The sequence below is a fragment of the Musa acuminata genome, chromosome BXJ1-5, assembly GCF_036884655.1.
Source record: "Musa acuminata AAA Group cultivar baxijiao chromosome BXJ1-5, Cavendish_Baxijiao_AAA, whole genome shotgun sequence".
NCBI lineage: Eukaryota > Viridiplantae > Streptophyta > Magnoliopsida > Zingiberales > Musaceae > Musa > Musa acuminata.
Window position 1 is genome coordinate 5,931,968 of NC_088331.1, and position 21,298 is coordinate 5,953,265.

Sequence of the window (21,298 nt, forward strand, 5' to 3'; positions counted from 1 at the left end):
GAATACCATAGACAGGTAGGGACAGGTATTCATCTGACGTAAAACCCGGGCCGCAAAAACCCTAATCGCTACGTGCTCGTCAGTCTAAATCCCTCTCCCGGTAGTTTGGCCTCGTCGCCGCTGTGGAAGAACCTAGTCCGAGATATCGGACCATGGCGCTCTACCTCCTCTTCGAATCGGCCTCCGGCTACTCGCTCTTCCACGCCTATGGACTCGACGAGATCGGCCAGAACACGGAGGCCGTCCGCAACTCCGTCCTCGACCTCACTCGCTTCGGCAAGGTGGTAAAGCTCGTCGCTTTCCACCCGTTCTCCTCCGCTCTCGACGCCCTCAACCAATGCAACGCCGTCTCGGAAGGTCTGCCTGAAAGTCCAAATTATTTTCACTCTTTTTATCTTTTGCGCAATATTTTTTGATCTATTGATTTTTTTTTTGTGGGAGTATAGGGCTGATGACCGAGGAGTTGAGGAACTTCTTGGAAATGAATCTTCCCAAGGTGAAAGAAGGAAAGAAGGCAAAATTCAGTCTTGGGGTTGCGGAGCCGAAGGTTGGGTCGCAGATATTTGAGGTGACCAAGATTCCTTGCCAGAGTAACGAGTTTGTGCTCGAGCTCCTTCGTGGCGTGCGGTTGCACTTCGATCGGTTTATTAAGGACTTAAAGGTTCGATCTTGCAACTAAAACAGTGGTGTATTTTTGCTGTTGTCTGAGGCCCCGCCTGATGAAATGGTGTTTCTCGTTCTTTCTTTCATGGTTATAGCCTTCGGACTTGGAGAAGGCTCAGCTCGGTTTGGGGCATAGTTATAGCAGAGCCAAGGTGAAGTTCAATGTCAACCGGGTGGATAATATGGTCATTCAGGCCATTTTCCTCCTTGATACCTTGGACAAGGATATTAACTCCTTCTCAATGAGAGTCAGGTGCGTTTATTTCTTGTTTCTTGGGCAGGAATATCCACAAAACACGTATTAACATCAATCAAAATTGCTATTACTTTCTATTTAATCTAGAAGTCCGTCTAACTTGAAGTTGGCCTAATCATCAGACGGTTCAACATAGGCATAAGATTATTGCAATCCGCTGTATAATTGTGAACTTTTTAATGACTTTGCATGGCATTGTTCAGCATATAGACATAAGGTTTTTCCACCGCCCTTTTTTGATATTAAAATCTTGTTATTGATTTTCTGCTGTTGAAGACCATCAATTCTGATCCTGACAAGGTGTAAATGTTATTAGTCCCATCATACTTAATTGATTTTGAAGCTAAATTTATTTAAGTTATCCTCTCAATATGTTTTTGTTGTAGGCCAACTGGACCTGCTGCAATTTGGGTCACATTAGTCAATTTGGGTCTCAATAAGTATACTTGCAAATATGATAATAGTCTCCTTTTATTGTATATGATATAGTCTTTTTGGTAAAAGGAAATGGTACTTGTGGAACTTCAAGACATTTGAGCATTTAAATATTTTCAAAACAAGAAGCAATATGATGAGAAACATTGTCAAGTTTGGGCAAATCTATTTGTGGAATTTTGAAGAAAGAGGAGAAAAGTTAAAAAGAAGGCATTTTCATATTCAAATGCCTTTATCATGGACAACTTGAAGCATATTTCTGTACTTTAATGTTTTTGCAGGGTTAACTTCTCCATAACTTATCAAGACTATTGGGAAATAATCCTTGATTGGCTTCTGCTTCTTATTTGCACCAGACTATTGACTGTGTTAACTAAATCACATTTTTCAGGGAGTGGTACTCATGGCATTTCCCAGAGCTAGTCAAAATCATCAATGACAACTACCTGTATGCAAGAGTTACAAAATTTGTGGAGAACAAATCAGACTTGTCTGAGGGCCATATTCCTGGTTTAGCAGACATAGTTGGTGATGAGGACAAAGCAAAAGAAATTGTAGAAGCAGCTAAAGCATCGATGGGTAACAACAAAGATCAATTTTCTTTAGTAATTGGTGTATATTATGCTTGATTTGTTCTTTGTTTGCCTTTGCAGGACAGGATCTTTCTCCAATTGATTTAATTAATGTCCAGCAATTTGCTCAGAGAGTCATTAATCTCTCTGAATATCGGAAGAAGCTTTATGAGTATCTTGTTACAAAAATGACTGACATTGCACCTAATCTGGCTTCTCTTATTGGTGAAGTTGTTGGAGCTCGTTTGATATCTCATGCAGGCAGTCTTTCCAACCTGGCCAAATGCCCTTCATCTACTCTCCAGATACTTGGTGCAGAGAAAGCACTTTTCAGGTTCAAATTTTTTCATAATTCCCAACCTATCTCTTCTTATAGAAGTCTAGCATCAGCTGCCTTTGAAATAAATGCATCTCAGAGCTAATAGATTTGTGGGGTTCAGTTATAAGTCATGTGCTCATTAATATACAGAATCTAAGTTAACATTTCAAAACTCGGGATGATAATGATTCTTTTATCTGGCATGTTTAAGTAGATTAAATAGACGAAATAATGGATTGTGGTAATGCTGTAGATGAGAATGCTGATGTTCCAGTAATTATTTGTTTTACCCTCATATTACAGAGCTCTTAAAACTCGAGGAAACACTCCAAAGTATGGCCTTATCTTTCATTCTTCTTTTATTGGCCGAGCATCTGCACGAAACAAGGGTCGCATAGCTCGCTATCTTGCAAACAAGTGTTCCATTGCATCCCGTATTGATTGCTTCTCTGGTAAGTAAAATATGTATTATTTTTCTGTAGTGTAGTTTCTGATTATTGAAACTGTTAGTCTAACGATAAAACAATGCTTTCAGAGGTGAATACCTCTGTTTTTGGACAAAAGCTCCGTGAGCAAGTTGAGGAGAGGTTGGACTTCTATGACAAAGGTGTTGCACCTCGCAAGAATGTCGATGTGATGAAAGTTGCCATTGAGAGTGTACTGAGCAATGGTTCTCAGGAGGATGATGGTAAGTATCCCTTCTCGCAATGTTGTGCTACCTGTCCAGCAAGTGCTCCATCTTGTAAAAGAAAAGTTTCACATTGTAAAAGTTCATTACTTTTACATTGCGAAAAAATTGGCAGAGTTGCTTATTAATCTAATTACATCTATCATGGCGTCAATTTATGTACTTGAATTTGCTGAATTTATTGTAGTCTCAATTTTAGACTTAGATTTGGGTGTAATATGTGATTTCACTTATTGGACTTGACTTGTAGCTATGTTGGTCTTTATATTCTGCTGATTAAATGTTACTGATCCATTTCAGTACATGGTAGCTTGTTTTTTGCTGATTACTAATTTCTAAGACCTTTTTTTTTCATTCAGATGGGCAGCAGAATGGTGAAATTTCTGAAAAGAAAAGTAAGAATAAGAAGAAATCTAAAGGTGAGAATGTAGCTGCTGAACCCATGGAAGAGGATAGACCTCCTGAGGTTGCTGCAGATGAACATGCCTCTATCAAACCAGAAACCGATAAGAAGAAGAAAAAGAAAAAGAAGCAGGATCAAGAAGATGAAGTGGTACTCAGTGAGGTGAATGCTCATGATACAGAACAAAATGGAACTCCCAAAAAGAAGAAAAAGAGTCGTGTGGACTTAGACAACGAAGGTGACATCCAAACAGGGACCAGAGGAAAGAAGAAAAAGAAAAAGAAGGTGAAAGCCCAAGATGACTAGTAAATTTCAGGTGCAACTGGACCGACCTCATGTTTTGTTTCTCGGCCAGCGAATTCTCGAGCTCCACAGATTTTTTAAGAAACAATGCTTTCATTTAGTACTTTTCCCTTTGGTTGTTCCAGCTTGTCCACAATGTTACACCATGTTGAGCTGTGAACCTGGTTTGGACTGCATTTAGAGAATCAGATGTTAATGAAGATTTTAGATGGTATCTGTTCTTGGTTTTTATTTCTTTGGTTGCACTCACGGGCGGTTGCATGGTACAGGCAAAGTTGACATTGGACTGAGATGGCACTGCTGTGTCTCCACCAGTTCGGTAAACCCTGATGTCTAAAATGAATGCCATACTTTGCCTGTTCTTTGATCTGGTTGGGACAAGCTTCAATCTGATGGTTGGTCTTACCAATTTTGAATCTTGATCTACTGTTAGTTTCATAAATCAGCTAGACTGCTACAGTATTCATATATCAGGTGCATAAATCAGTTAGACTGATACAGTATTCATATACCAGGTGCTATATGGATGTGTCGGACAAAGTTATAAACAAGGGTTTGTAATAGATTTGGTAGTTTTGTTTCATACACGTAGGTTATACGTAGTTGTCACGAAAAGGTAAAATTATTTAAAAATAAATTATTTTGAGGGTTTTCTAGCTTTGCATAGTGGTATAGAGTGTTAATCAATATAGTACTCATGAGCTACCCAAGTGGCATATGGCTGGATGGGCTTTTGAGATAATGTCTAAGGTTAGTTTGTTGTCCTGCTCTAGAGTAGTGTCATATGAACACTTGTGGGGATTTTTGGTTACGGTGGACTACCCTTTGTCGTACGACCATTTAGAGTTTGCAATGATTATATTTGTAATTTGCATTGTCTATCGAGTATTTGTTGAAATGATTGTTTGCAGGATCTTGAGTTAAATGTTTCTTCTAATCTGCCTTCTCTTTTGTAGGTTTTTTTAGGGATTATAAGAAGTTTCAAAGAGGTTGACTTTTTGCGGATAGACATACAAGGGTGTCGCATGACTTATGCAAAACCAACTAAGTTTGTGACAGATGATATTAAACCAGGATAAGTACACTTAGAAACACTTGACATATAAACATTGGGGACCTAGTAGGGCTGCATTAAAGGCAACTAACACGTGTGACCATTTGAGGGAAACAAACACGTAGAGAAAGGAGTCACTAAGAGGAATGGGTATTCAAGATTAAGATTCAGAGAAATGGCCAACCATTCGTGCGAGAGGCACTACGAGGACAAGCGAGATGGGAAGAACATGTAGCACACAAAGGTTGAGATGAATTTGTTCGAGCTACGACTTGACGTTGATAACCAAACTTGACAATTCTCAAGGCAAGCAGAGCGCTTGACAAAGGATTGAGATCATGCAAGAAGGGATAGGTTGCTCGGCGACCAAAATATTTGTGCAAGGCTCATAGAGGTGAAGAGAATTGTCAACTTAAAAAATTTGGTACTCATGCAAGGTCTTGTATGTGGACGATAGATTGTTCGTGGGCATCCCAAGGTGAGAAAAACTCAGCACCATGGAACATTAGAACTTTCTTTTCGACACGAGAATGATACGTCCATAGGAGGTCGAAGTATGTAACAAGTTCAACACATTGCTAGAACTTGAGGGTCGCAGTAGGGGCTATATTGGTGAAGAGTCATAATCTAGCAAGTGCGTTTATAGGGGTAGAACAGTGCATAGTTTGTTCAGTAAGACAAAGTAGTCCAAGGGGATAGTGGTCCCCAAAACTTCCAAAGGGAAGGATGTGAAGAGAAAAATTACTCAAATAGGATAGACATTCAGAGGGATAAGTCTTGTTTCTCCATAGGGAAAATCAAGTGCAATAAATCACACATGTTGAAGAGGGATACCACAAGACAATAACTTTATAAAGCTCAACGGACCAAGTAAGCAACGAGGTATTGTTGTATGATCTCGCACAAGGTAATGAGTTAGTGGATGCATTGCGAGATCAATTAGGGGAGTAATCCAAGATAATACCAAACGAAGGCATACTTAAAGTCAATGTGAAGATCGAACTCAACGGATGACTAACTCGTGGAATGGTGGGAGCGAGGGTTACCATCTACTCAATGTAAACTGAGGAATTGAGCAATTTGGGTGGAACTTGGTGAGGTGCCCGAGCCATATGAAGGGAATCGACATATAAAACGAAACATAGAGCGAAGGCACAAAGCTTTCCTTGGATAGAGGTCAAGGACATGAACTCTTGTAAAGGCAAGAGCAAAACCATATCATTCCATGGGTCAAAGTCGAATAGAGCTTCAAGGCACATGTACCTTATCTCAACAAAGTATTTGACGAAGAAACTAAGATGACTCAACTTAAAAAGACAAAGTTAGAGTCAAAAGACCTTGGCACGGGATAAGAGGGTATAGAGGTGGTTACTCTTAAGAAATACGTTGTAGTGTTGCCATTCAAGTTACCATGATAGAAGTGATGTATAGCGGAGATTATGCTTATGTAGGGGCCTAGGATCTAGATAATAGTGCACCAATTTTAGCGAAGTCGATGAATTTTGAGAGCTACTAGGTGATGGACTGTACTAGGGCTACACTTTGTCCTAGTGTGACCCAAGAGCAGGTGGACAAAGGTCGATTGTCAAAGGAGCAAACACAATCGAAGGTAGTGGAGACCTTGCAATGTGCTTGCAAATGCCACACATAGAGAGATCGTAGTTCGAGTTTATCCCACAAAGTTCAGAATGTAATAGATATGTCATTAGGAGGCAACATGGTATAACAGATCATGGTGGAACAGTTCAAGGCAATGCATCACACATGGGAGAAGTACCATGAGTGACTTAATCATACGAAGGTATGATCGGGAGCTATTGAGAGCTCCACTTAGGTGAATAATATGACGACAAGGGCTATGAATTTAAAGAGTAAATGTCATGATACCATAAAGGTAGGTCTTTCATGTGTGCATCATATTTTGCATTGGATGAAAGCCTTGGTCATTATCATATGAGGATTATGTACCATCAATGGAAAATTCCGAGTATATGTATCAGTGAGTCCCATGGGGGGACTTGAGCATACATAGATATGATCAGAGAGGTTGAAGGGTTGGATTATTTCAAAGCTCATATTTACTTAAGGGAGCCCAATAAGCCAAAGGACGAGGTCAAGTAAGCGAACGTTACCACCAAAAATGCAAAGAAGAACAAAATCGATCCGAGCCTTACAATATGATGGCAAAGACTATGCATTAGAGTTATAATCTATCTTTCCATCGACCAATGGAAACTTCTTGAAGAGCATAAAGGTGTTGGAGTAGATGGCAAAAAGGTGTGAGGAAGCGACGATAAGTCCAAAGAGATATAGTAACTCAAAACCAAGCATCGGTTAGAATTGAGGTAGACTTGGATGAGTGCCACAAAAGCGATTTACTAATTATGAAGAAAGACAATATATACGGGAGCTATAAGCATGACAATGCCATGGTTCCATAGAGGTAGGGCTTCTGTAGAGTTATTGATCTTTTGCTCTCATGGAGGGAGAGCACTTGGTTGTGAATGAGGCCAACGAGGTGAAGAATATAGAGACAAACTCCAAGTACTAAGATAAGATTGAAGGGTAGGGGCAAGAAACTTTGTAAAATTGATGTCAATGAGCTTCTCATCAAAATAGCCTAAAGTGACTTTGGGTTTATGCATGAGCACTCAACCAAGGAACGAAATAAGCAGTACGTGTACTGTACCATTTCTACTTAAAAGAGTATGTGATTGAAATTATGGAGAATATGGTATAATCCCAGAGGTGACTAAAATTATTAGAGACTCGCTCCAAGTCGACGTGAAATTTTACTCTTTTTGGGCAAAACTTATATTCTAGAAGTATGATGGTAATGAGAATATGAATTCCAATAGTTAACTCAATGCAAAGAGTGCAAACACTTCGAGTGCTTCGGAAGTGTGAGCAAAGAGCAGGTGAAGGCTAATAACTAGCTTGATGCATAAAGTATAACCCTTGAGGAAACTAGTAACTTTTTACCTTCTTTGCCCTTAAGAGAATAGGTGAAACCGAGTACTCTGGTTTTTTTATTTATCCAACAAAGGAGCTATGCACATGTTCTAAGACCATTCAAAGAAAATAGAAGATATTAGTTGTAAAATCCTCACCAATGGTGATCGGTGATACTAAAAGTAGATTGTCCGCTTTATTTCCTAATAGAATGTCAATTGAAAACAAAAGTGATACGAACCTACTTTGAGGTTACAATAAGTAGAAAGAGGAATCGATGGACAAATTTATTGAGGAAAGACCTTAAAAACTTTAAAGTCTACGAGGCGATGCTTGTTAAAGCTCTAACAGACATCCACCTAGTTTAAGCTACATGAGACGCTAGAGAGACTAACACATAATAAGGAATGTTTTTTTTCTTTATCTAAAGGATTCATAGGAACCAGCAAAGATCAACACAACTCAACCGACTCCACACTAGAGTTAGAATCATTCACGAGTTAAAGCAACATAACAAATCAAAGTTTGACTACTCAACAACAATGATAAAGAGCAATTGGAAGCCAAGAGACACATTGCAATTGAAGCAAAATATTGAATATTTAATAAAAGCGAGGAGATGTAGGATCTGCAAAGGCTTTGATAAGGATGTCGAAGGAATAAGTTGAGGAGAATGTCACAGATAAAATCATAAATATGAATTTTGATGTAATGTTCGTGTATATCCGTATCTTTCGATTTTGTTCATGTAGAGGACTTATAGAAGGTTCGACAACTCTATTTTAGTTAGCTTCTATGATTGTTTCAAGCTTGTAAATGCAGATTGTGTAGTCATCGCGCAAAGGCAAAATGACTTTGCGCGAATGACTGTAATGTGGTGTGGAGTGTCACCCGGATAGCACATACTTGGATGAGCCTTTAGGATAGTGTATTCCCTACCTTATTCCATAATAGTATTATGTGAACACTTGTGAAAACTTTTGACCACAACGGAGTACCTTCCCTTTGTCACGTTCAATAATTATAAGATCCATATTTATAATTTATATTGCTACCAAATATTTACTAAAATGAATATTTATAAAATCTCAAGTTAAAGACATCCTATTACCCATTTTATTTTTAAAAAATTATTAACGAACCATAAGATATTTTAATGAGATTGACAATTTTTTTATACTAAAATACCATTCAACTTAAGTAAAATCAATTAAGTCCATCAAAGTTTTAAAAAAATCAATAAAAACATAACACCAAAACCGAAACTATAACAAAACTATAACAATCATCTTAGGGACTAACGGGGATCCGACATCGAGATTTCGAACCATGCTCAGACGTATCATTGAACACCAAGTGTCACTCATTTTCAACCATGAGCCAAGACCAATTTGACAGGCTTAGCACCAGAATCTAAGCTTTCAGCCTCTTAACAACACAACTGAGGAAAAACCCATTGGCAGACGCTGTGACAATTAAATCAAACGTTTTTGTTCAGTAATAAACCAGCAACTTAATAACATTTTCTCTTTGTTCAACACCATTCAGGTGCTTACACAAATCATAATGCATTCACATGTACTGCTAGCTAACACTAATATATATATATATAGAAAAAGAAGAGAGGGCAAGATCAATTTCCTTTTGGCTTTACAATGCAGGATGTTAGCAAGCTGACCAATAAGGATTTACATTCCTCATGCTCAAACCCACTCTTATCTTTCCACACAAGAAAAATTGAAGGAAAATTAGAAAAATGGAGACTACCAACCACATCCTCTTTATACCCAGGCCCTCCAATCTTTTCTGGGGCTAAAAATGAAATTTACCGACATTTACAAACTAATCGATTAAGTTAGGAACTTCATCACCGCTCTGGCATGACTACAATTTAAAGGCAAATATTATTTCAAGTCAATCTTAATGAGATCTTTCGTCGCTTCTGATGCTAATAGTGGACCTGTCAACCATTCGCACATTGTACTGCTCATATACCCTAGCCCGGTTCTCAGCCCACCATTGTTCTGCTTGCTTCTCGCTGAACCGCTTGCGACTGTATAAGAAACAAGTTAATGCTTTTAGAGTTATGGAAACAAAGAATATTGGGTTTAAACAAAATTGTTTTGATGGTAACGTGTTAAGCAAATTTTCTCTAACAAGTGACTGTAGAACACAATGAAAGAAAATTTGATAATACCAAAATGGAAGTTACATGTCACATTAGTCATTAGCAATCACGTATATTACTTCAAACATTATAAACAGAAACATCTAACCATGCAGTGTGCCAAGTTGTAATCATTTGAACTTGCTGTTACCATGATAACAGTAAACACTTTTGTTCTTCAACTCGATTGCACAGATAAACCATGTGCAAGAAATTTTAGTACTATCTGCTTTGGACTGAAATTAAATGAAAGATGAGTTATAAATACCTGAAGCGTACTCGTTTTAGGTCTCTCACACCTCCAGGTAAAGAAGTAAGGGTGATATACACGCCTGGTTCATCTTGCTCAACCCATTCTGTCTCACGATCAGGATCAGCATCGATAACTTTGCTTCCATTCCTTGCTACCGGAGTACCACCATTATTGTGACTGCCGGTGGAACTTGGTCCATTGGAAACTAGCACACAGCTGGAAACATTTGCATCTGTTTCTTGAGAAGTCAACATGCTGCTTAATCGCTCAACAGCTGCAACTGAAACACCACTTGAGGTGGGAGTTGTGTTGAGGGATGCCAAGGAAGTTAGTTTACTGTTTTCAGCAGCTCCTATTGGCAATCTTTCAGCCATGCTCTTTAACTATTGCAAACAAATCAGAAAGAGGTGGAACATGTAAGAACATAATTAAACAGTACCAAGAAGCAAATGGCTGGTGTTAGTACCATTTATCCATGGAAAATTAAGTTATAGAATCAGTTGCACAATTGCCTTGGAGAATGTGAATAAATATGATGCTCTGTGGTCAACAAATGCAAGTCCTAAATCACTTGTGGAAAACTTCATAAGTCTCAATTGATCAGATTGTTAGAACCAGAACTTCAAAGAAGCTTTATGAAATCTAACTTTCATGCAATCTAACTTTCTTAAGCTCCACACAACACTCGGCAAATCAGTTGTGTACTAAAATTAAAAAAGAGCATGTCTACCAGTCAATGCAAGTGCCCTTACTTGAGCAGTGAGTGACTTGATTACTTCTTTGGCTGCTTTGCTTTTTGCAGCTTCTTCTTCAGCAATTGAAATGGCCTCCTTCAACTGTTTAGTTGCTCTCTCCAACTCAACTTCCTGAAGCTGGGCCTTACGAGCAAGGTTTGCCACCTGTGAATACAACAACAACAACAACAACAAAACCGTAAGTCCCAACTGTGAATGAGTTATAAATATGCATGCATCAAAACTGCTATGTTAATTAAACCACAAAAGTCATAATTTGACTGGCGAGAAACTCAGTTGCCTCATTATATCTGCTACCTGATAATAAGAACTTGAGATATCTAAATAAGATTCATCATGGTTGTTTTAGGACATTCCTTAGTAGGCAACATTGATCCACATGAAAAGAAACAATTCCCTTGATGCTAAATACCATGTTTGAATCAAGAATCTCTCAGAACATTGCAATAATATATTTTGTCAGACCCAGTATTGGCATGAAGAAATGAGCTGCTAATTATGTATAAGTTGCTGAAAATAGATTGATTTGATATCACGCTTTATTTAAATTAGCAAAGCGGTGTTGGTCACTGTATGAAACAAGCCAAAAGATGCATATGAGTTTGATTTTCATCTGATAACTGTTTTAAGTTAAAGTGGTTACTTGTATTTTTTGATATTTGAATAACATTATTATTCTAATGGCCAAAATATTCTAGTTGAATGGATATAGTCAGATTTAAAGATTTATTATTCTAACTGTATGGAAAATGGGAAAATGGCATCTTCCCTCTGCAATCAGTTTGGTTCTACAATTCTGTCACATTACCTAGTTATCCACAATTAGATGCTATCTATCTGGAAGCTATGCACCCTATACCCCTTACACTGAAGCTGAGCTTCCTCAAGAAAATTCACATTGCATCTCGTCTTGGAAGCTCATGAAATCATATACGGAAGAGATAAGGCTTCTGGACCGATGGATCTGCTATACACTCCTTAAGGGATTTTTAGGTTCTGCTTATGCACTTAAACAATTTCCACATGGTCCCTTGCTTTCCAGCATATAAATTACTCTGTTGCCCTGATTCACAGATTGGAGGTTGCAAAAAAAAAGGGCTCCTGTCAAGTCCTATGAAATTACAATGAAATCCCAACTACTAGATTCTGTCGGTACCAAGGATTCAATAACCAAGGGTCAGAATTTTGAAAATAAACAATCACTATTACAGATGCAACTACAGGATACTGCTGCAGATAGCAACCTACCTTGTTGGTAGACTATGCATCACTATGAGGTACTCTTGTACCCTTGGTGGGTCTATCACTCCTGGCTTACACATTGTTGTTAGGATATTTTGATGTCAGACAGGGCTGGTAAAATACATGGGAATCAACTATTTGATTTGTGCCAATGAATACTATTTTTCGTATAGGAGAAAATAATATGCAAATATAAACTTCTGGTTTATAAAGTAAGAAGTTTCATATTCTAACCAAGGTTTAAATCTTGGTCAGTACTAGTTTTAGAGATCTACCAGACCAGCTTCCAATGAAGTGGGCCATATATCAACCCATACCTTCCAATATCAACCAACGAAACCGATTGTTGCTCCAACCAGTAAAAACTAATTGATATGTTGCATAGCAACCAGTATTTGAAATTTAGATTCAACTGCTTTCTGATAGCTATATATTTCTTGCAAATCCTCAATAACTTTCCTCATTTCTTATCTCCACCACCAAGTCGACCAACATCTCTCAATTATGTTTTGGAGACAAAGGTCTAGCAGTCCATGTTCTAATACTACTGATTGCTTCCATAGAGGAACTTCATCTTTCAAAATATGATGGTTAGAGATTCTCCTCTACGTCATCAAGGAGTTCACATATTATGACATATCTTGACTACAATCTAGCTGTAAGGGACTCCTTAGATTATACTACGAGACTACCATTTTAAATACACTAGTGAAACCAATAAAGTTGAACTGCTAGTAATAGATATACAAGCCAATTATGCACCCATGTAATGAAAAAAATCCAACTTCATGAATACATATTTTCTTTGACCACATGAACAAACCAGTCTATACTACTAACTTAAAGACCCAGATAAGTTGCACTATGCATTTCTGTTGTAGCATTTGCTATGACTGAGGTGAGTACTAAGAAAATTAAGAGCTGCATAACTTTCACAGATATATAGCATTAGTTGTATAATAAGTGACAATGTGACATCCATCCAAAGTCTCAGGAAACTGAGACTTATCATATCAGGATTTATGGAGTAACATGCACTTAGAACATTTTTAGAAGTAGGCTACATCCCAGGAAACTGAGGTAGCAGCAGGAGAAAATGAGTGTCCACAATTTAAGAAACGATAATGACATCTATCTTTTACAAATTGTATTGAACACAATACCAATGATAGAAAGCAAGCTGAGATCAAGCACTTAAATTTCAATATCAAAGTCAGAACTTTGAGAAATTCCTCAGAATAACTTATGTCTTAAAGCTATCAAAAAAAATGTTTGAAGTAGATATTAAAGTACTTGATTACTATTTAAACATATTGTGTAATTGGATGATTAATTAAAAATGGAACAAATATATCTTCACAGGTTCTTTAGAATTTAGATTGCAAGTTTACCTGAGCTCTTAACTTTAGAACCTCTTGGCTTATGCTGTCAGTACCACCTTTTGAGTTATCAAGAATGATTCTTGGAGAAGTCAGTCCTCCGAGTGTCGGTGTTGGTGTGGTGGAACGAGGGGGACTGGGCCTTCTTGATACAGGTGATGTGGCTCTGGACACAATTCTTGACCCAGGAACAGATGCTGAGAAGAACTTCTTCGAGGTTCCAGATGCTGGATTGAAAGATTTTGAAATGTTTAGAGCACCCCAACGTGATGTTCCATTTGGGATTGGAGATACACGACTGCCAATGAATTCAAATTTCTTGTTCTTTTTAGAAGATCTATTTTCTATCTGCTTAAAGGACTCTATTGAAGAAATTCTAGGGATTTGCACATTTGATTTTGGATCCAATTTATCCTCCTCAGTCATTTCAGTGAATCCCTTAATTATATTTCCCCTCCTGCTAGCTGCAGAATGAAGTGATGAGTCACTTTCCAAGGGCTTGCTTAACTTGATAAAGCAGTTGTCACATACACGATATGGTTTATGAGGATTTGGTGCCATAGAAGCCCTAAGAGACTTTTTATTGCTGCAGTAATGGCAAAAAACAAGTGCACAATTATAGCAGTTATGTCGCTTCCTCTTAAAACTAAACGGCAGACGGCAGCCTGAGCACATAGACTGATCAACTCCAGATACCCACTTATGGATACAAATTGCTGCAGTAAAATTAGTGCCGCAAACTACACTTCTGACTTGTTTGTCTTTTAAAGCTTCGACTAATGTAGGGGAATTACGGTCATCAGTATCACCATGTCCTAGTCGACCATTTGCACCTTTCCCCCATGTGTATACTTCAGTTCTTGAAGTTAAGACAGCAACATGATAAGCACCACATGAAATCTCCTCAACAAAGTTTTTGAGGAGCTTTCCTTCAACACGCATGGGTAGCTTTCCATCTGCCTGTGGATTTCCGAGTTGACCATAAACCGCACTGCCCATTGTGTAAACGTGACCTGAGGTAGTAAGTGCCACAGTTAGGCTGTGCCCACAAGCAACTTGACAAAAGTTTGGTTCAACCAAGGCAGCTACACAAGTAGGCACTAGTTTATTTTCTTTGTCACCATGTCCAAGACGTCCTTTATCACCATCACCCCATGTAAACAGCTTCCCAGAAGAACAGTTGCTAGAACTTGAATTTCCAGACATTACTTCTACAACTGCAGCAGTATGCCAAACACCACAAGCAGCTCGAACCGTGCGCAGTCCTCTCAGGGATTCTACTTCCCTGGGTACTGACACACTCTTGCAATCTCCATGACCTAGGACACCAAAAGTTCCATCTCCAAAGGTAAATAGTTGCCCAGCGGAGGTTACAACAGCTGTATGCCAAGGCCCACAAGAAACTGATGAAACATGTATACCCTCTAAAGCCCCATTAACCCTCTTTGGGATCCAGTTGCTCATCTCATTTCCATGCCCAAGGAGCCCAAGTGTAGAAGTGCCATCCCCCCATGTGTAAAGGTCACCAGACAATGTAACAGCACAGGTGTGATGCTCCCCGCAGGCGACAAGTTCTATATTCATATTTACAAGAGCATCAATCAGTTTTGGCTGAGATACATCAGCATCTACACCATGCCCAAGCCTCCCTCCTGATTCCTCCCCCCAAGAGTATATCTCCCCTTGCTTGGTGACAAGAGCTGCATGTCTCCCACCACACGATATGTTCTGCACATCTAGTATTACAGCAGATTCTAAGGCTTTCGGTGCAAGAGAATCCAATTTAATACCTGAATAGCTACCGAGTCTAAGACTTCCACCACCTAGAACCCCGTCCCCAGTCCCTTCCCCCCATATAAATACATCCCCTAAAGCATCTCCATCGTCATGACCTGAGCCTTGACTGGATGAGCTGACAGCACTTGACAGACTCACCCTGAATGCATCTGTGGCAATGGCTCTTGCATGCCCATTTATGTTATCTGAGCATCCAGAAGATAAAGAGTGGAGTGACCCTGTAGCAGAATCTGAAGGAAAGAAAGACTTTGGAGGTACTGCATATGAGACAACCTCAGAGAATGATTTGTCCAATCCATTCTTTGTTGGGCTTCCATATGGACTTCGAACTCGAAAAGTGTCACTGCCATCCTGAATTTATATATGAGTCAGCAATTTCCCATTGTATTGGTAACATTAGAAAAGAACAAAATGATGAACAAACAGGGAACACCTTCTGCATACTGTCACTGCTACCAAAGGGAGAGTTTAAAGGAGAACTTCGACGGGTGTATGTCCTTGGACTGTTTGTACCAGATGATGCTCCATCACTTCTCGATTCTGTTCTCCAACTTCGGTGATGACTGCGTGGTATCAATGTTTTTAAACCAGCAAACCAGACTTCAGCTTCATCTTTATCCTTGCATATCTTGCACAGAGAAGAGTGAGATTATCATAAGGGTGATATAAGTAAGCAAATCATGAAAGAATAGACAAAAGCATGGAGGAGGATAAATGCTCAGAAGTACTAGGAGACATATTTAGTTGATCCAAGATTGGACTAGACTTACAAGATCCAGTGATCTATCACTATATATGAGAGAAAATGATTGACATTCCTTCTCAGGCTGTGGGTATCTCTGAAAAATTGCCTGGCAGACAAAAATGTATCAGGAGTTAATAATTTATATATATGTATATATATTACATTGAGCTTGCATTTAACAATTTGAGGTTATTCACTTCAGAATATTAGTATTTCACATCTGTCTATGAAGTCTCACGCAATTTTCCATCGTATTTTGCTTACTGATTAGGTAGGATCATGAACTAGATTCATTAGATCTTTTGGTTTTTAACTTTTCATTGTTTGGCTTACATTTAGTCAACAACATGATCCAACCTTGTTTGGGGCTTAGGATTGCAATGTAACATTATCAGCTTGCTAGTTCTTAATTGTTTACTCCACAACTTAAATGGTGAAAAAACCTAGGTCGGATATCTAGGCCAAGCATACATACAAACTTATGTATTGGTTTCAACTAAGAATCCTTAGGTCTCTAAAACCCTAGGGAACAGAAAATCTTCGGTGGAAAAACATAGTAAGCCACAATTCTCTATCGCAACACTTAAGCTAGGAGTAACTGGAGAGAAAACATAACTTCTATACAATCCTTACCAGGATTGATGTCCTGTAAACAAAACATAAGATCGAAATTAGGTGAAAATGAATCCACAAACTTCATACAGACATACATTAGAAGAACACGATACTGGTTTCAAATATATAATTTGCCATCTGCAACAAAACAACAAGTTTATTATTTTCCTATAACAATTTTTATCTGACTAATGAACTTCTTTGAAAAGTGGCAGAGCATGCTGCTGTCTCCTCCTGAAACATGAACCGTCCAGAAATTTCCAACACAAAATTTCTGCTCCAGTATTTCTATAACCATTTTGACTAAAAATTTCTTTATATTTTCAAGAATGAGACTCTATAATGTGATTAACTGGATTGTTGCTCTGCTCTGGTAAGTATACATATCAGAAAAATAGCCTTTGCCGAAAAATCTTAATTTATAAAAATCTTAGGTTTTCTGGAGGCTTGTGTATCCAAAAAGGGAACTTACAGTGCGTTGTCCAGGCATGATTCTGGATACATGACTTAGTTTGAGATGTTTCTCCTCTTTGCCTGAAAACCATATTAATGTGGACTCATCCTGAAAATACAAATATGCACAACTAATCATTTGTAAAAGAATGATAAATGCTAACTTTAGGAAAACATGACTAGCAAAATGAGTCATTCCAAAGAACTTTATAGGTTAATATGTTCATCTTATAATTACGCAAATATGCATATATGTATTGATCTTGTAATAAGAATAATAAGATATACCCCTCTTAAGGCTTTCTCCAATTTGAAGAAGAGAAAAGATCTCTTGAGGATCAAGAAAGAAGACAGATATTGGTACTAAATTATCATTAACTTATTGTATAAAGGAGTAACCAGTTTCAAGCACAACCTCAAGGGATCACAAACTCTTGCATTTATAGCTGACTAAGTGGAATTTTGGGAGAGAAAATTAATAAACATGAAATATCACAATTGTTCAAATTGCATGAAGAAAAGATATCTGATACCATCCAATGCATAACATGAAGCATATAGCATATTTTGTTTGGACATATCAAGCTAATATTTGAAATTTTCCATTACAAATGATAATATATAGTTGCACTACCTTTAGTTTTCAGAAAAACATAATTCTAAAGCAATTCTTAGAATAATATTGTCATGTACAAGATAGACAAAAGAAGAAAAAAAAATGACAGACAAATATTTGAAGGTGCAACCGGACAGTATATCAGCATCTTGAATATCAGAATCCAAAATTCTAGACATGTGTCGACAAAGCTTACATTAGATAATCTGAATGGGCAAAATTTCGGTTTTCCTCTTCGTCCATATTTTAGCAAGTATGCTCCCTTCTTCAGAGCAGTGATAGCCTGTGAGTGATGAAAAGGACAAAAAAAATAAATCATACGATTAATCTGCAAGACAAATTCATTTGATCTGAAACATAGCCAGATAAGAGCACACGTTCAGCATGATAAAAAGGAAAAAGTTAGGTATGTTACATATTTGTCCATAAAATTGAGAAGACTATATATTCAGTAAGATAAACAGCATAATTTGAGCATATTACCAGGATGTTATATAAATGATTTTCCACAAAACACAACAAATTAATAAATAAGCCAAGATCGTTAATCTAAGAGTGATATCACAAACAATAGAATGACACCATAATGTCTACCCATCTATAGACCCACTCGCCTCCTAGTCCATGGTGGCCAATCTGACTAGCATGATTGGCAGTCCTCTCATGATCAAGAAGAAAAGTCTAGGACTCTAATCTAGTGCAGAAAGGGGTCTTTAAAATTTTGGATGACTAGCTTGTATTAGTACAAACCAGTGAGTGAGCTACTGTAGCCACACAAGCCGGAGTAGGCAGTCGTCCAGATTTGGGGTCCTACTCTGGCCGGTCAACCAGAGGAAGACAAGTTCAGCTAGTTTTCAGGGGTATCTTAATGATGAATTTCTAGGCCTGCTGTAGCCAGAATTGGGCATCAGTAGCCCTATAAGTAAGTCATTCTCCAAACTGGACCATGTCCTAGTTATGAGAGCCACGTCCTAACAAATTGCAAGGAGAGTTCCATCAAATTTATGAGATTGACTAACTAAGAAGAAGAGGAAAGCAAGATAAACATGCATGTAGGAGTTATATAAATCTAATGTATATGTAGCTAAACTGATATAGATAGTTCCCACTCTAGTTCCTAGTAGTACTTCTTCGCATCTTCTGCCTATGCTTTCATCTGTTTCACAAATCTTTCTCTAGGGATATGATATTTGGGTGTTCGTTAGCATCACTATTGACGCTTTAGCATGTTCATTCATTTTTGTTCAACCCTGGAAGAAGGACTGCAACAAAAATAAACTTGATTGGAGAAAACCGTTCCATTGGAAAAGTTAGCAAACAGATATGAAATGTCTTGACTAGTCATCAAATATGCAAGTCTAGGAAATTGGGGAATAACTAACGTAAACAGAAGCCAACACTCAGGTTAAGGATGAATAAGTGCCAAATTTAACAGCACCTTGAAGCACTTACTAGCCAAGAGGAGTTGAATTGTTGTTGCAAGAATCAAGCATTTCAATAGAAGTGTATAGTTGTTAGTTTAAACTCTTGTAAATTGAATGTGCAATATGCATAAACTGAGAATGCTTTCACTTAGTCATATCCACGGAAGTTGATACCAAAACGCCAACTAGTTGTTTACATCACTCGACACAAAAAAATCCTCAGATGCAACAGAGAAGCCAGTGATATGGACTACTCTAGTCGACCTTGGATCAACAACTAAGAAACACCTATTCCTCCGATTCAACTACAGGAACTAAAAGAACAGCGTTCCACCAAGAATTCGAAGCCTTTACCTGCTCGATGTCCCTCTCGGCGTGGCCCGTCCTGCCGTGATCTGCCGCCGCCGACGCCGCCGCCATGCCCCCCGCCGCAACCGACCATCAAGATTCAATCTTTCGGCTTCGCCCGACACAAATCAAACCCCGAGCACCGTTCTGTCGTCATCGAGACCTCCGAATCATTCATCTGATGATCGAAGTCGCCCCCTCGAAGGACTGAACGTCAAGAAATGCTCCAAATGCTCCCAAGATCCGTCAAAACCGCGCCTCGATTCCGCTTCTTTGGGGAAAGATTCCTCTTCCTCGACCGCTACTCGGATCCTAACGACAAAGAGAGAGAGAGAGAGAGAGAGAGAGAGAGAGAGAGAGGGAACAGAAAGGATTGGGAAAAGAACACCCTTTCCTCGCTTCGCTCTCTTTCCTTGTAGCTATTGCTCGAGCTACTTGTGGATCCAATAAGGGCAACAACTTTACATTTAAACCCCCACACACACTTCAAATTACATAACATTAACCAAAGCGGTGGACTTCCGAGTCATTCCAGTGTCACTTAGGATTGCATACAAGTCCCTATACTAAGATATATTTCAAGAAATCCCCTCACAGCTCACTCATGTGGTCCCGTCCTCCGCGGCCTCCTTTTGCCCGAGGGGGGAATTCCCGGTCAGATCACCGCCAGTAAGGCGGTGATCAAATCTAAGGTTTTGGTGGCTAGATTCTTACAATAATAATGGCAGTGTGCCCACACTTATTGATGACAAGTAATTAATGGATCGATATTGCAATTAAAGAAAGCAATGGTTGGTTTGCCAAAAGTGCCAATGCTAAACTAATAATGCCTTCTAAATTCAGCTTATTTCTCAGTTGTTAAACTTCATTTAGATGAGCTAAAGGTGGTATTTAATGATATGATTTAGATTAATTATATAGAACATGAACCATCATATATAGATCGAAGGAGAGTATCTTTTACTTAAACAGTCATAATCACATAGTCTCACGATGAATTATTCATAAAATTAATTTTAACTAAAATAATATTATAATTTTTTTATTCGTCGTCGTCGATCAATGTAAAACTAAATAATCTTAGTCGTTTCATTTAAACATAACTCAGGATCTGTTGATTATGAATATAGTATGTTAATCTTAAGATTAGAAAAGATTTATGTGATGGATGGCTCTATCAATTTTGCCTGTCCACAATCCATCACTGTTCCAAACTAAAGGCAGATAGAGATAAAGATAGATAAACAGAGAGAAAGAGCCTGCAAGTCTCAATCAAGGGTCCCCCCTTTCTCAATGAGGACTCATCACACCCACAACATTCCTCCTTTTGAGAGAGAGAGAGAGAGAGAGAGAGCTCTTGAGGAAAAAGAAGGGCAGGGAAAAGTGAAGGGACAAGGGTGACTTGTGCTTCTACTTTTGCAACCCCCACGCCAACCCAACTTCATCTTCTATGAAGTGCTGTCATCCCTATCGCACCCCCCTCGAAAGAGAAGGAAACTCATCCACCCATTCCTCTCTTGCAACTCACAATTCCCCATAAAGGGAAGTCATATTGTCTCACCCATCATCACTCCAAAACCACCCCATTTGTAGAGAGATACACACCGTTCATAGACATGCATTTCATCTCCCTCCATGCCTTGAAGATTTATCACATGTAAATTTTTACATCCGAAATTGCCATTTCACTTTCCTTGTTGTCAAATTCTTCTCCAATGTTGGCCTGTGTTGGAGAACTCCACTGTGGAAATGCATTTCACAGACATGCATTTCATCTCTCTTGTTTTGTTGTCTTCTTCTCCGACGATGGCCTGTGTTGGAGAACACTACAGCGGATGCGCAATTCATGTCTGTCAATA

The 21,298-nt window shown here is 38.5% G+C and overlaps 2 protein-coding genes across 2 annotated transcripts; one reads left to right on the forward strand and one right to left on the reverse strand.

Moving 5' to 3' along the window:
* Positions 1-40: 40 nt before the first annotated feature.
* LOC103984244 (nucleolar protein 56) lies at positions 41-3,853 on the forward strand. The gene is made up of 8 exons (XM_009401705.3): positions 41-357; positions 447-661; positions 759-916; positions 1,746-1,933; positions 2,008-2,260; positions 2,549-2,697; positions 2,781-2,933; positions 3,293-3,853. The coding sequence occupies exons 1-8, from the start codon at positions 153-155 to the stop codon at positions 3,640-3,642; spliced, it is 1,671 nt and encodes a 556-aa protein (XP_009399980.2). The 5' UTR covers positions 41-152; the 3' UTR covers positions 3,643-3,853.
* Positions 3,854-9,227: 5,374 nt separating this feature from the next.
* Positions 9,228-19,837, reverse strand: LOC103984245 (PH, RCC1 and FYVE domains-containing protein 1). The gene is made up of 9 exons (XM_009401706.3): positions 19,446-19,837; positions 17,864-17,950; positions 17,071-17,160; positions 16,009-16,089; positions 15,672-15,866; positions 13,454-15,589; positions 10,818-10,964; positions 10,081-10,448; positions 9,228-9,698 (listed from the first exon to the last, which is right to left on the reverse strand). The coding sequence occupies exons 1-9, from the start codon at positions 19,509-19,511 to the stop codon at positions 9,566-9,568; spliced, it is 3,303 nt and encodes a 1,100-aa protein (XP_009399981.2). The 5' UTR covers positions 19,512-19,837; the 3' UTR covers positions 9,228-9,565.
* Between the last annotated feature and the right edge of the window lie 1,461 nt (positions 19,838-21,298).

What these genes read in the sequence shown, in the direction of transcription:
- LOC103984244 (XM_009401705.3), top strand. Translation starts at nt 153, where the DNA reads ATGGCGCTCTACCTCCTCTTCGAATCGGCCTCCGGCTACTCGCTCTTC. An exon ending in GGTTTATTAAGGACTTAAAG is followed by an intron (nt 662 to 758) that starts GTTCGATCTTGC and finishes TCATGGTTATAG; the next exon opens with CCTTCGGACTTGGAGAAGGC. An exon ending in CCGTATTGATTGCTTCTCTG is followed by an intron (nt 2,698 to 2,780) that starts GTAAGTAAAATA and finishes CAATGCTTTCAG; the next exon opens with AGGTGAATACCTCTGTTTTT.
- LOC103984245 (XM_009401706.3), bottom strand. Translation starts at nt 19,511, where the DNA reads ATGGCGGCGGCGTCGGCGGCGGCAGATCACGGCAGGACGGGCCACGCC. An exon ending in GCCCATTCAGATTATCTAAT is followed by an intron (nt 17,161 to 17,863) that starts GTAAGCTTTGTC and finishes TTGTATTTTCAG; the next exon opens with GATGAGTCCACATTAATATG. An exon ending in GTGATAGATCACTGGATCTT is followed by an intron (nt 15,867 to 16,008) that starts GTAAGTCTAGTC and finishes TCTCTGTGCAAG; the next exon opens with ATATGCAAGGATAAAGATGA.